The 14,464-nt window shown below is 46.0% G+C and overlaps 1 protein-coding gene across 2 annotated transcripts in view; it reads left to right on the top strand.

The window, feature by feature from the left end:
* LOC140399005 (5-aminolevulinate synthase, erythroid-specific, mitochondrial-like) overlaps nucleotides 1-14,464 on the top strand; it is a 72,281-nt gene that overhangs the window by 12,335 nt on the left and 45,482 nt on the right. For both annotated transcript variants that reach the window (XM_072488048.1, XM_072488047.1), the window contains exon 3: nucleotides 6,134-6,337. In XM_072488048.1, the coding sequence (XP_072344149.1) occupies nucleotides 6,134-6,337 (204 nt within the window). The remainder of the gene's footprint in view (nucleotides 1-6,133; nucleotides 6,338-14,464) is intronic.

The following is a 14,464-nucleotide window of genomic DNA, read 5'->3' as shown; positions in this document are numbered from 1 at the left end:
GCATGTCCACACGAACTCTCACCAACCTTTACAGATGCACCATAGAAAGTATCCTATCTGGCAGTATCGCAGTATGGTAACTGCTCGTCCCAAGACCGTAAGAAACTTCAGAGGGTTGTGAACACAGCCCAGTCCATCATGCAAACCCGTCTCCCTCGATTGACACTGTCTACATCTCCCGCCGCCTTGGGAAAGCGGGCAGCATAATCAAAGACCCCTCCCACCCAGCTTATTCACTCTTTCAATTCTTTCCATCGGGCAGGAGTTACACAAGTCTGAGAACACGCACTACCAGATTCAAAAACAGCTGTTGTAACCAGATTCCTAAACGACCCTCTTGTGAACTGTTGCTCTTTCTAGCTTTAGTCTATTTGCTCTGTTTAGGTCACCTTTGCTCATAAGTCGCCAGGTATCTTTATGATACCGCCACATGGTTCAAGTTCAGGTTATGATTAATAACACAGCACACCGCTTAGTAAGGATTCAAACAACGGTCATTTATTATATACAACAAGCAATATTAATACCCTAATACTACTTTCTATATAACAAACCTATCACTACTGGCCAATACTTAACTTAGGAAGAGCCCACCAGGTCAGGGAAACGAATGGCTTGTCCAATCAAATCTGGCCCGCGGGATTCAAAAGGCTGCTACAGGTCGGTGGCTAGGTGTCTCTACCGGATAGCGATCGTTGGATTCAAACTTACGATACACGGTGGCTGGTCTTGCGAAGGTCTCGAGCAGGCGAAGGTGAGAGAGAGAGAGATCTGAACTTGGACCTTTACTTTTATAGGGCCCAGGGGCTTCCCGGGGCGGCCCTTGACCCTGAGTCCCAAGTCTCTGGGGTCGATGTGTCCAATGGTGAGGTGATTCCTCGATCGGGGGGTGGTCGCTCACCTGTCTTTGTTTCGGCCACTGCAGGCGCCGACAGGTCTGGCCCGGTATTCAATTGCTAATATGTTGCAATTGTTCCCGGGGATAGCCGATTTAGCTGTGGATGTCTGAGTAGATTAGGTGTAAACAGTCCTGAATGCAACTGCGGATACCTGGGTTGATGGGCTGTTGATAGCCCTGAGTATCGATCTGGGCTACGTTCCCCGAGCTGAAGCTGCAAACCTGTCTGCAGCTGCCTGCTTGTGTCTTCTTGGCTGCTTTTCCCAGCAGTCTTTCGGGTTAGCCATTTTGAACTGGGTTTTGGCCAGATTAATCGGAACGCAGCCATTTTACATGGCTACATTCCCGCCTTGTGATCCTAACGCGAAGCGTCAAGGATCACATAAATTTTGTCCTCTTCGTTTCCCGACTGGGGGGGGGGCACCTCCCACATGTCCACTACTCTGACCCTAGCTATGCACAAACATTTAACGAAACAATTCTTGAGGGCGCTATGTCAGGCAGGGGCGTGTCTGGAAAAAAATAAACTGGGAACCTCTAATTTTACCTAAACAATTCTTCAAACTTACAGTCTTATCTCTCTATACAATAACAATTACAACATTTAATATATTCTTCCCTGGCTTGGCAGTCAAGCTCAGGATCATACATTTCCATATATTCTCTTTTTATTTACAGGAAAAACCGCCAGTGCATGTTTTATTATTCAGTGAAGTGTTAACAGTAAAGGGGTTTGGAGTGATGGGGTCCACGTTCCCGCGCAACCAAAGTCCATCAAGCATGTTGAGCACGAAGAAAGGAGTCCTCATGGCTGTCTTCTTTCTTTTCCTTTTTCTGTTTACTGGTTTTCTCCGGACTTGGAGCTTCTGGAGTTCTGTAAGACAAGTGTAGTGTGTGTAAATACTTTGGTTTAATATCTGGTGTGTTAGTGTTAATTAAACCCTTATAATTGGTCACAGTATGTGACTCTCCCCCCATTTTTTTTTTCAAAACAAATGTTTGGACACGGCACACTTCCCAATGGTGGACCAGTGCTAACTTTATCATCCAAATGCTCTAGGATGTAAATAGCATGTGGCAGCAACCCAAAGGTTGCCTAAATAAAATAAAACGGTTTTTGAAAGAAAAGTTCGAATGAGGTGCGTGTGGGCCGCGACGGGCACGATTTCGGTGGAGTCCCCGGGTAGGACGGCTACCAATACCGTATCTTCCCTACCAGAGCGTTTTTGACCAACGGGGGGGTCCCCAGGCAGGGCGGGTCTCACGCCGTTTCTCCACTGCCTGAGCGACCAAAGAACGGACAAAAATGTAGTCATCATGGTGGGGTTACTGTTCTGATTCTACCATCAAATCAGAAGAGTAGTTATGATCGGGTGTCTGAGGCAAGTCCTCAGAGGTATCGGCCGAATGGGCGTGTGGCCGCGGTGGGGGTCAGTGGGAAAAGTTAAAAAGTTCAGGTGAATGGGTGTGGGGCGGTGAGAAAATTCTCCTGTAGGACAAACAACATTTAACAAACAGACAGACAACGAACAACATTTAACAAACAGACAGACAACGTAAAACATTCTGCAGGTTCCATCAGAAACGACAACATTTTCACCAAGTGTCTCCTTTAAATCATCATGTGGACACCTCAGTTCTCGGTCGCTACAGGCTCTGCCTTTTTCTTATCGAGAGTGCCAGTCGGTTGGGCACTCTGTGGTTTCTTAGGGCCATTGCATTCTCTAGCAAAATGTCCCAATTTTCCGCAATTGTAGCACTCTTGCGGTTTGGCTGGGGGGCTGTTCTTTCCCTTGTTTACCCAGGCGGGGTTGTGAAGAGTGGTTCTTATGTTCTACTGCCTGCACATCTGCGGCGGCTTGGTTTTCCTCGGGGGTTCTAGTGGCTGATTTGCCGTGAGCCGCTTGTTCCCAAACGCGGGACAATCTCTTGACCACCCACTTCTCATTATGAGCCTCCTCCGAGGGGTCATAATTGGTACAGGCATTCTGTCCTGCTTCCGTGGCATGGGAGATAAAGGTGCGGGTCCATTTGGCCATATTGTCTGGGGACAAATGGGCACGATCTACATTGCCGAAAACGGCTTCAAAGTGAATCCACAAGCGTCCTGCGAACGCTGTGGGGTGTTCAGACTTTTTCTGTCTGCATTTATTCAGACCGTCTACGGGGTCGCCCCGGTTGTACCCGATCGCATCCAGGATCGCGGTATGCATTTCTGCAAGGGTGCCTCCTCCTACATTCTGTGGGTCGGGAAGGGCTGCAGCGACCGATGGGTCTAAGCTGAGGACTGTGAGCTTTACCTGCTCTTTCTCATCCAGGCCGTACATGGTCGCCTGGTGTTTGATGGTGGCAAAGAAATGGTGTGGGTCTGAAGCGGGGAGGAACGGTGTGATTTTGGCACACGCGTCCCGTAATTGGGTCACTGTGAGGGGGGTGGAATATAAGACCTCCGCCTCGTCTGCTGTGGCGGTGCGGTGGGTTGTTACAGGGTTCATGGGAGCCTGTATTATCTGTTGTGTGGGGGGTGGGGGTGCTTTCCTCCTTTGGGGTTTTCCCTGCGCACATGCTCCCTGAACATATCTCTGTGCCGTCTCTTGCAATTCTTCCCAATCAGGGCCGTCTTCCTGTTCTAAACTTTCCCCAAAGGTTTCTTGAAATCCCTTTTGGACAGAAAGCAGTGCTTTCAAGTCTGCAACCTGCTTTCGGCACTTAGCATGGTCTAAAGTACTCTGCCTTTGTTCCGCTGTTGTGGCGTGGAGCGCTCTCAAGGCTGCCTTGAGATCACTGCATTGTTTCTGGAGCTTCTCTAACTGGTTTTCTGTTTCTTTCTTTACCAGGACTGCATGCTGCAGGTCCTGATAAGCCTTCTCATACTGTGACTGGAAACTACTCAAGTGCGCCAGACAAGATTGGTGACCCCGTTTGGCGTCAGCCACCTCTTGGTCCTTTGCTGCTAATTTCCCTTTCAATTCCTGGTTCTCTTTCTCAATTTCACATATATCGGTTTTACTTATCCGATGTATGCCTTCTATTTCCTTGCGGAGCGTCCTGACGACCTCCTCTGTGCCTCGCAATTGTGCCAGACAGGACACAATTGCCATCGGCTTGCGCGCTTTTGCTAAACTCTTTCTGTGAATCTCACTCAGGTTCTCCCACCAAGTATGCCCTATACTTCCAGGACCTGAGTCGTCGTTATTGCAGAAATCCTTCCACACGGGCCATCCTTTGCCCTGCAGAATTTTGCGGATTTCCACTTCCCAAACGGGACACTGTCCCGCTCCTACGCAGCTGACTGGTGCGACAGCAAAATCTTCGGGGTTCATGAGGCGCTGCATCGCTTGCATTGCTCTCTCTTATCTGCTCAGTATGTTCGAATTTGGAACAGGGGGTTAAGGTGGTGTGGTAGATGCGGGTACGGCTTGCGCTATTTTCCGAAATACCTCCTGCCGATAGTTTTGACGCAACAAAAAAGCTATCAGTTTTGCCTTATAACCCTGTTAGTTACGCTTGCATATACACACTTCCAAATTTTGAATTATTAACCAGAACCGCTTGAACACATGTGGTTTTTTTTTTTTGTTTGTTTCCGATTGGATTCTAATTCAAAATGTTGGGGTTCTCCCGGAGTGGTTTTCCACTTCTAAGTCGGGTCCCGTCAGGATGTCGCCAATTATGTTGCTCTTTCTAGCTTTAGTCTATTTGCTCTGTTTAGGTCACCTTTGCTCATGAGTCGCCAGGTATCTTTATGATACCGCCACGTGGTTCAAGTTCAGGTTATGATTAATAACACAGCACACCGCTTAGTAAGGATTAAAACAAAGGTAATTTATTATATACAACAAGCAATATTAATACCCTAATACTACTTTCTATATAACAAACCTATCACTACTGGCCAATACTTAACTTAGGAAGAGCCCACCAGGTCAGGGAAACGAATGGCTTGTCCAATCAAATCTGGCCCGCGGGATTCAAAAGGCTGCTACAGGTCGGTGGCTAGGTGTCTCTACCGGATAGCGATCGTTGGATTCAAACTTACGATACACGGTGGCTGGTCTTGCGAAGGTCTCGAGCAGGCGAAGGTGAGAGAGAGAGAGATCTGAACTTGGACCTTTACTTTTATAGGGCCCAGGGGCTTCCCGGGGCGGCCCTTGACCCTGAGTCCCAAGTCTCTGGGGTCGATGTGTCCAATGGTGAGGTGATTCCTCGATCGGGGGGTGGTCGCTCACCTGTCTTTGTTTCGGCCACTGCAGGCGCCGACAGGTCTGGCCCTGTATTCAATTGCTAATATGTTGCAATTGTTCCTGGGGACAGCCGATTTAGCTGTGGATGTCTGAGTAGATTAGGTGTAAACAGTCCTGAATGCAACTGCGGATACCTGGGTTGATGGGCTGTTGATAGCTCTGAGTATCGATCTGGGCTACGTTCCCCGAGCTGAAGCTGCAAACCTGTCTGCAGCTGCCTGCTTGTGTCTTCTTGGCTGCTTTTCCCAGCAGTCTTTCGGGTTAGCCATTTTGAACTGGGTTTTGGCCAGATTAATCGGAACGCAGCCATTTTACATGGCTACAGAACTGATTTGATCTCTTCACACATCTTATCCACTGAGCAGTACTACACTCCTGTATGCTTCACCCGATGCCTGTGTCTATTTATTTACATAGTGTATTTATGTTTGCCCTATGTTCTTTTTTTCATGTATGGAATGATCTGTCTGGGCTGTACGCAAAACAATACTATACCTCGGTACACGTGACAATAAACAAATCCAAATCCGGCGCTTCTGTTGCGATCGCAACTACTGTGGGAATGCCGTGATTGATCGTTCAACGATCCACCCGACACCCACCCGCTACCCACTTGCAGGTCGCACTTGAAAACCCCTGTTCTACACTGTCTCCATCAAGGACTCCAAGGACTGGGACAGCATGAGGTTAGATACAGAGTAAATCCCTTCTTCATTGTGCAATTCACCACTTTTTATTGTGGAGTACAACAAAGAATTCTCATTTTGCACTGACTGTATGTAGCTTCTATTACCTTTTTGCAGCGCTACAACTTAAAAGCTGTTCTGCTTGAAGTAGTAATGATTGTGTTCAATATTATGTTCTGTAAAATCAGACAATGCTGATAAACTCTGTGCTCTAAAGCTGTGATGAAATATGGAGTACGAGTCTTGGCCTGTCCCTGTTCAACATGCATACAGTCCCTGGATGTCCATTTGTGTTTGTCTTTCAGGTCCAGCTGCCGTGATATCAGCATGGCTTTCCCCTATTACGGCAATGGTTCAACCCTTCAGCCAGGCTGCTGCACCCATTACTGCGAACTTTAATGCCGACTGCCCTTTTGTGGAATCTGAGATGAAAAAGGGTATCAGCACAGTCATTCTCAAAGCAAGTTTGTCAGTGCAAGAGGATGTGGCATATATGAGCCCTCAGCAAGGTGAGAGTGGAGGTGGCAGCCGATGGAAGTGGGAATCAGAGGGTTCAAAATAAAATATTGCACTTGTGCAACTTAACAGTGCCCTAAAGTACTTCACAGTTGATGAATGTTCTGAAAATAATATATATTTCAGTGAGGGGGGGTGCGGGGGGGGGGGGGGGGGGAAGAGAGAGAGTGGCAGTTAATTTACGCCCAGCAAGACTTCATAAATGTGATTATGATTAGATATTCGTATTTATTGGCCAGGGCGAGTTCCCAGAGTCCTCTTCAAATTATGCCGTGGAACTTTTACATCCACCCGAGAGGGCAAATGGGACCTCAGTTTAATACTTGAGAGATAGAGACCCGGATTTCTGCGGCCGTTCGCTGGCAGCGGGATTCTCCAGTCCTGCCGGCAAAATTCTCTGTCCTCACGAGCAGCGGTCTTGGGGCGATCTTGCAGCAGAGATCCCACCCAGAATCTAACGGCGAGAGTCAAGTGGCATGTGACACAAAACAGACTCCTGAGTCAGCTAGTGGAATCTAATCGCGCAATTTATAAAAGAATATCCAGACATAACTCACAGGAATTGAATCAAGGAGTTTGTAGAATAACATGTAGAATAACAGATAACTGGGTCACTGTGAGCAGAAAATGTTACTTTTATAAGAACGTAAGAACGAGAAGCAGGAGTAGGCCATCTGGCCCCTCGAGCCTGCTCCGCCATTCAATGAGATCATGGCTGATCTTTTGTGGACTCAGCTCCACTTTCTGGCCCAAACACAATAACCCTTCATTCCTTTATTCTTCAAAAAAAATCTGTCTTTATCATAGATTATCATAGAATTTACAGTGCAGAAGGAGGCCATTCGGCCCATCGAGTCTGCACTGGCTCTTGGAAAGAGCACCCTACCCAAGGTCAACACCTCCACCCTGTCCCCGTAATCCCACACAACACTAAGGGCAATTTTGGACACTAAGGGCAATTTAGCGTGGCCAATCCACCTAACCTTCACATCTTTGGACTGTGGGAGGAAACCGGAGCACCCGGAGGAAACCCACACACACACGGGGAGGATGTGCAGACTCCGCACAGACCCAAGCCGGAATCGAACCTTGGACCCTTGGAGCTGTGAAGCAATTGTGCTATCCGCAATGCTACCGTGCTGCCCGTATCTTGAAAACATTTAATGAAGGAGCCTCAACTGCTTCACTGGGCAGGGAATTCCATAGATTCACTACACTTTGGGTGAAGAAGTTCCTACCAAGCTCAGTCCTAAATCTACTTCCCCTTATTTTGAGGCTATGCCCCCTAGTTCTGCTTTCACCCGCCAGTGGAAACAACCTGCCCGCATCTATCCTATCTATTCCATTCATAATTGAATATGTTTCTGTACGATCCACCCACATCCTTCTAACTTCCAACGAGTACAGTCCCAGTCTACTCAACCTCTCCTCGTAATCCAACTCCCTCAAATCTTGGATTTAACTTATGAATCTCCTCTGCCCACCCTCCAGCGCCAGTACATCCTTTCTCAGGTAAGGAGACCAAAATTGAACACAATATTTGAGGTGTGGCCTCACTAACACCTTATACAGTTGCCGCATAACCTCCCTAGTCATAAACTCCATCCCTCTAGCACTGAAGGACAAAACTCCATTTGCCTTCTTAATCATCTGTTGCACCTGTAAAACAACCTTTTGCGACTCATGCACTAGGACACCCAGGTGCCTCTGTACAGCAGCATATTTTAATATTTTATTATTTAAATAATAACCCCTTCGATGTTATTCCTGCCATAATGGATAACCTCACATTTGTCAACATGGTATTGTATTCCATCTGCCAATCCATTCACTTAAACTATCCAAATCCCTCTGCAGACTTCCAGTATCCTCTGCACTTTTTGCTTTCCCACTCACCTTAATGTCGTCTGCAAACTTGGACACATTGCACTTGGTCCTCAACTCCAAATCATCTCTGTAATTTGTGACAATTGTGGGCCTAACACTGATCCCTGAGGGACAATACGAGCGACCGATTGCCAACAAGAAAAACACCCATTAATCCCCACTCTGTGCTTTCTATTAATTAACCAATCCTCTAACCATGCTATTACTTTACACCTTAACATAAAACATAGAACTGTACAGCACAGTACAGGCACTTCGGCCCACAATGTTGTGCCGAACTAGTCTGAAACTAAGATCAAATCAACCTACTCCCAATCATTCTAGTGCACTCCATATGCCTATCCAATAACCACTTGAAAGTTCCGAAAGTGTAACGTCATGCATCTTTATCTTATGCAGCATCTTGTGTGGCACCTTGTCAAAAGCTTTCTGGAAATCCAGATATACCACATCCATTGGCTCCCCGTTGTCTACCACACTGGTAATGTCCTCAAACAATTCCTCTAAATTAGTTAGGCACGACCTGCCCTTTATGAACCCATGCTGCGTATGTACATTGGGACAATTTCCATCCAGATGCCTCGCTATTTCTTCCTTGATGATAGATTCCAGCATCTTCCCTACTACCGAAGTTAAGCTAACTGACCTATAATTATCCGCTTTCTGCCGACCTCATTTTTTAAACAGTGGTGACACTTTTGCTAATTTCCAATCTGACGGGACCACCCCAGAGTCTAGTGAATTTTGGTAAATTATCACAAGTACACTTGCAATTTCCCTCGCCATCTCTTTAAGTACCGTTGGATGCATTCCATCAGGGCCAGGAGACTTGTTTACCTTTAGCCCCATTAGCTTGCCCATCAGTTAGTGATAACAATCGACTCAAGGTCCTCACCTGTCACAGCCTCATTTCCATTAGTCACTGGCATGTTATTTGTGTCTTCCACTGTGAAGACCGACCCAAGAAACCTGTTCAGGGTTTCCTCAGCCATTTCCTCATCTCCCATTATTAAATCTCCCTTCTCATCCTCTAAAGGACAAATATTTATCTCAGCCACTCTTTGTTGTTTTATATATTTGCAGAAACTTTGACTATCTGTGTTTATATTCTGAGCATGTTTTCTCTCATAATCTATCTTACTCTTTTTATAGCCTTTTTAGTAGCTTTCTGCTGCACCCTAAAGGTTTCCCAATCCTCTAGTCTCCCACTAATCTTTGCCACTTTGTATGCTTTTTACTTCAATTTGATACTCTCCCTTATTTGCTTATATGTCCACGGTCGGTTTTCCCTCTTTCTACCATCCTTCCTTTTTGTTGGTATAAATTTTTGCTAAGCATTGAAAAATCGCTTGGAATGTCCTCCACTGTTCCTCAACTATTTCAGCAGAAAGTCTTTGCTCCCAGTCTACCTTAGCCAGCTCCTTTCCCATCCCATTGTAATCTCCTTTGTTTAAGCACAAAATACTAGTGTTTGATTTTACCTTCACACCCTCCATCTGTATTTTAAATTTCACCATATTGTGATCGCTTCTTCCGAGAGGATCCCTAACTATGAGATCATTAATCAGTCCTGTCTCAGTACACAGGACCAGATCTAGGATCACTTGTTCCCTCGTAGATTCCATTACATACTGTTCTGGGAAAACTAATGCAGATACATTCTATAAACTCCTCCTCAAGGCTGCCTTGACTGACCTGGTTAAACCAATCGACTGTAGATTAAAATCCCCAATGATAACTGCTGTACCATTTCTACACGCATCAGTTATTTCTTTGTTTATTGCCCGCCCCACCATAATGTTACTATTTGGTGGCCTATAGACTACTCCTATCAATGACCTTTTTGCCTTACTGTTCCTGATTTCCACCCAAATGGATTCAACCTTATCCTCCATAGCACCGATGTCATCCCTCACTACTGCCCGGAAGTCATCCTTAAATAACAGAGCTACACCACCTCCCTTACCATCCACTCTATCCTTCCGAATAGTTTGATATCCTTGGATATATAACTCCCAGTCGTGACCATCCTTTAACCATGTTTCAGTAACAGCCACTAAACCATAGACATTCACAATGATTTGCACCATCAACTCACTTACCTTATTTCGAATACTACGAGCATTCATGTAAAGTACGCCTTATGTTGGCTTTTATATCTCCGTTTTGAATGTACCTGTACCAGTAACCGCTCCCAAGTTATTTTTCCTTTTAACTTTTCTCCTAATTTTCCTTATCGTAGAACCCATATCTTCATGTGACAACCTGCCGTGTCGCTTTCCATTTATGTTTTTACTTCCCGTTTTATTCCTTTTACTATTACTGGGCCTATTCACTGAGCTCTCCTCAGTCACTGTACCCTGCCCTTTTTGTTTTTTTACTATGGCTTCTCTGCGTTACACTTACTGCCTTTTGTTTCTGTCCCCGTTTTACTTCCCTCCGACTTTCTGCATCGGTTCCCATCCCCCTGCCACATTAGTTTAAACCCTCCCCAACAGCACTAGCAAACACCCTTTTCAATTTTTTGAAATTGTTTTCATTTTTTTAAATTTAGAGTACCCAATTCTTTTTTTTTGTCCAATAAAGGGGCAATTTAATGTGGCCAAACCACCCACCAAGCACATCTTTGGGTTATGGGGATGAGACCCACGCAGTCAAGGGGAGAATGTGCAAACTCCACACGGACAGTGACCCAGGGCCGGGATCGAACCCGGGTCCTCGGTGTTGTGAGACTGCAGTGCTAACCACTGCGCCACCATGCTGCCCAAGGAGAAAATTTTAAATGCAGTAAATTTTGCCTCCATGTGCAGGTGGAAAGGTCACCAATAGTAATAAAAAACAAAAGTTGGGTGTTCATGTTGAACTTTTATCTCCAACCTCAAGACTTAACTAACCAGACTTCCCAAGTTTTATTTATCAAAAGCAACCTGACTTGCACAGCCTTCCCTATCACCAACCTCACTGACTACATTGGCGACCCATTCCTCCAATGTTTCAAGTTTAACATTCTTGCGCTCATCTTTAAATCACTTTGACAACTTGCCGTTCTCTAGACTTGTCACATTTTCCAGTCATACAACCTGCCCACTTGAATCGTCCGTTCCTCCAATGCTGGCCTCCTCATTCCCTTCCCACCACATATGCAATATAGCTACTGTACTTCTTATACACACACATGGAAAGATTTGGCTCCAACTCCATCTGCAAGTTTCCTGATGACATAACCGTAGTGGGTCGGATTTCAAACAACAATGAGCCAGAGTACAAGAGGAAGGTAGAGAACTTAGTGGCATGGTGGCAACGATCTCTCCCTCAATGTCAGCAAAACTAAGGAGCTGACCATTGACTTCAGGAAGCGAAGTGTCGTACACACCCCTGGCTGCGCCAATGATACCAAGGTGGAGATGGGTGACAGCTTCAAATTTCTAGGTGTGCACATCACCAACAACCTGTCCTGGTCCGCCCACTTCAATGCTACGATCAAGAAGAGAGCACAGCAGCGGCTATACTTTCTCAGGAAACTAAGGAAATTGGCATGTCCACATTGACTCTTACCAATTTTTACAGTTGCACCATAGAAAGCATCCTATCTGGCTGCATCACAGCTTGGTATGGCAAATGCTCAGCCCAAGACCATAAGAAACTACAGAGAGTCCGGAACACAGCCCAGTCCATCACACGAACCCGGCTCCCATCCATTAACTATCTGCACTGCCCTCTGCCTTGTAATAATCATAATCAAAGACCCCTTCCATCCAGGTTATTCTCCCGTCCATCGGACAAAAGATACAAAAGTCTGAAAAAGTGCACTAACAGATTCAAAAACAGATCTCTCCATGCATCTTCTCGACTGTGTAGCACTGCACTCCTTATGCTTCACCCAATGTCTAGGTATTTATATTGTGTATTTATCGTATGTCCTATGTTTTTCATGCATTGAACGATTTGTCTGGACCATACGCACAACAATACTTTTCACTGTACTTCGTACACATGACGATAAATTTAAATCAAAAATGCCTATAGCTGTTAGGTCTCATGCTCTGGAATTCCATCCCTAGACCACTCAACCTCCCTTTCAGTCTTTAAAACCTTCCTTAAAAACAAAATCTGTCACCAATGTGGACAACCCTTTGGCTTGACTCGCCAACATTGAGGGCATTTAAAAGTTTATTGGATAAACATATGGATGATAATGGCATAGTGTAGGTTAGATGGCTTTTGTTTCGGTGCAACATCGTGGGCCGAAGGGCCTGTACTGCGCTGTATTGTTCTATGTTCTATGTTCTATGTTGACAATCAATTTTGTCTGATTACATGCCTGGGGAAGTGCCATTTTCAATAAGAAAGGTGAAATGCAAATTCTTGATTCTTTCTATTAATTCATTAATGGATGTGGTCACTGCTGGCTAGGTCACAATTTGTTGCCCATCCCTAATTGCCCTTGGAAGATGGTGGTGAGCGCCTTCTTGAACAGCTGCATTCCATGTTGCGTAGGTACACCCACACTGCTGTTTGATCAGAAACGCAAGTGGACCAGCGATATTAATGCTGATTTGCGCAGAACAAGAAGCAATTAACCGCAATGTGTTCATGATCAGATTATCTGATTTAGTGATACAGGTTCAATATAAATTAGCTAGAATACCAGATAGAAATTAATTGTTTATCAACTTCTGCCATCTTTTCCACCAATCTGAGATGTTGGATGTCGGCTTTGGTTTAATGTCTCATCTGAAAGACAGTTCCGCACTCGCTCAGTACTACATTGTCAAAGAACACACAAAGAACATTACAGCACAGGTACAGGCCCTACGGCCCTCCAAACCTGCGCCGTCCATGCTGCCTGTCTGATCTAAAACCCCCGACCCATCCTATTAATGTTTTTGTAAAGACACCCTTTAGAACAAAGAACAAAAAAACAATACAGCACAGGAAGAGGCCCTCCAAGCCTGTACCGGTCATGATACCAACCTTTGCCAAAACTCTCAGCACTTCCTTGTGCCGTGTGCCTCAATACCCATTCTATCCAAGTGTTTGTCAAGGTGCCATTTGAACGCCGTTAATGTATCTGCTTCCACAACCTCTCCTGGCAACGCGTTCCAGGCACTCAACACCCTCTGCGTAAACAAATCTGCCTCGCACATCTCCTCTAAACTTTGCCCCACGGACCTTAAACCTATGCCCCCTGGTGATTGACCCCTCCACCCTGGGAAAGAGTGCCTGCCCATCAACCCAATCCGTGCTCCTCATAATCTTGTAGACCTCTATCAGGTCACCACTCAACCTTTTCTAATGACAACAGTCAGAGTCTATTGAACCTCTCCACATGGCTAACACCCTCTACACCAGGCAACATCCTGGTAAACCTCCTCTGCACCCTTTCCAAAGCCTTAAACCCGAAACACTTCTTCAGTGTTTCCCTCCCTACCCCCTCCTCTAACCAAAAAAACAACCGCTGTAAGGGTCAAGAGGAAGGCTCGAGGGCAGGTAGAAGTGGAAAGTTGAACCATGACGTCACAGCCTGCAGGTAAGGGATTGGCTGGTGACTGGTAAGTCGTTTTTATTTATTTTCTCTCAGGTGTTATTGTGCGGGGCGCAGAGGTTGCTGAGTGAGTGCTTGCTGAGAAGGGGAGTGAATAACAGGTAAGCTCTTTCTTTCTTTTTATTTTTATCTAGAGGGGATGACAGGGAAGGTAGTGCAATGTTCCTCCTGCAGAATGTTTGAGGTGAGGGACGCCGTCAGTGTCCCTGCTGATTTCATCTGTGGGAAGTGCACCCATCTCCAGCTCATCAGAAACTGCGTTAGGGAACTGGAGTTGGATGAACTTTGGATCATTCAGGAGGCAGAGTTGGTCATAGATAGAAGCTTCAGGGATGTAGTTACTCCGAAGAATAAAGATAGATGGGTGACGGTGAGAGGGGCTGGGAGGAAGCAGTCAGTACAGGGATCCCCTGTGGCCATTCCCCTTAGTAACAAGTATACCGCTTTGGATACTGTTGGGGGGGGGGACTTACCAGGGTTAAGCCATGGGGTACAGGTCTTTGGCGCAGAGTCTGTCCCTGTTTCTCAGAAGGGAAGGGGGGAGAGGAGTAGAGCATTAGTCATTGGAGACTCCATAGTTAGGGGGATAGGAGATTCTGTGGGAATGAGAGAGACTCACGGTTGGTGTGTTGCCTCCCAGGTGCCAGGGTGCGTGATGTCTCGGATCGTGTTTTCGGGATCCTTAAGG

Source organism: Scyliorhinus torazame, chromosome 22 (assembly GCF_047496885.1).
Source record: "Scyliorhinus torazame isolate Kashiwa2021f chromosome 22, sScyTor2.1, whole genome shotgun sequence".
In the NCBI taxonomy this organism is placed as follows: domain Eukaryota; kingdom Metazoa; phylum Chordata; class Chondrichthyes; order Carcharhiniformes; family Scyliorhinidae; genus Scyliorhinus; species Scyliorhinus torazame.
Note: the sequence above shows the minus strand (reverse complement) of the source record. Positions and strands in the feature narration are given on the sequence as shown.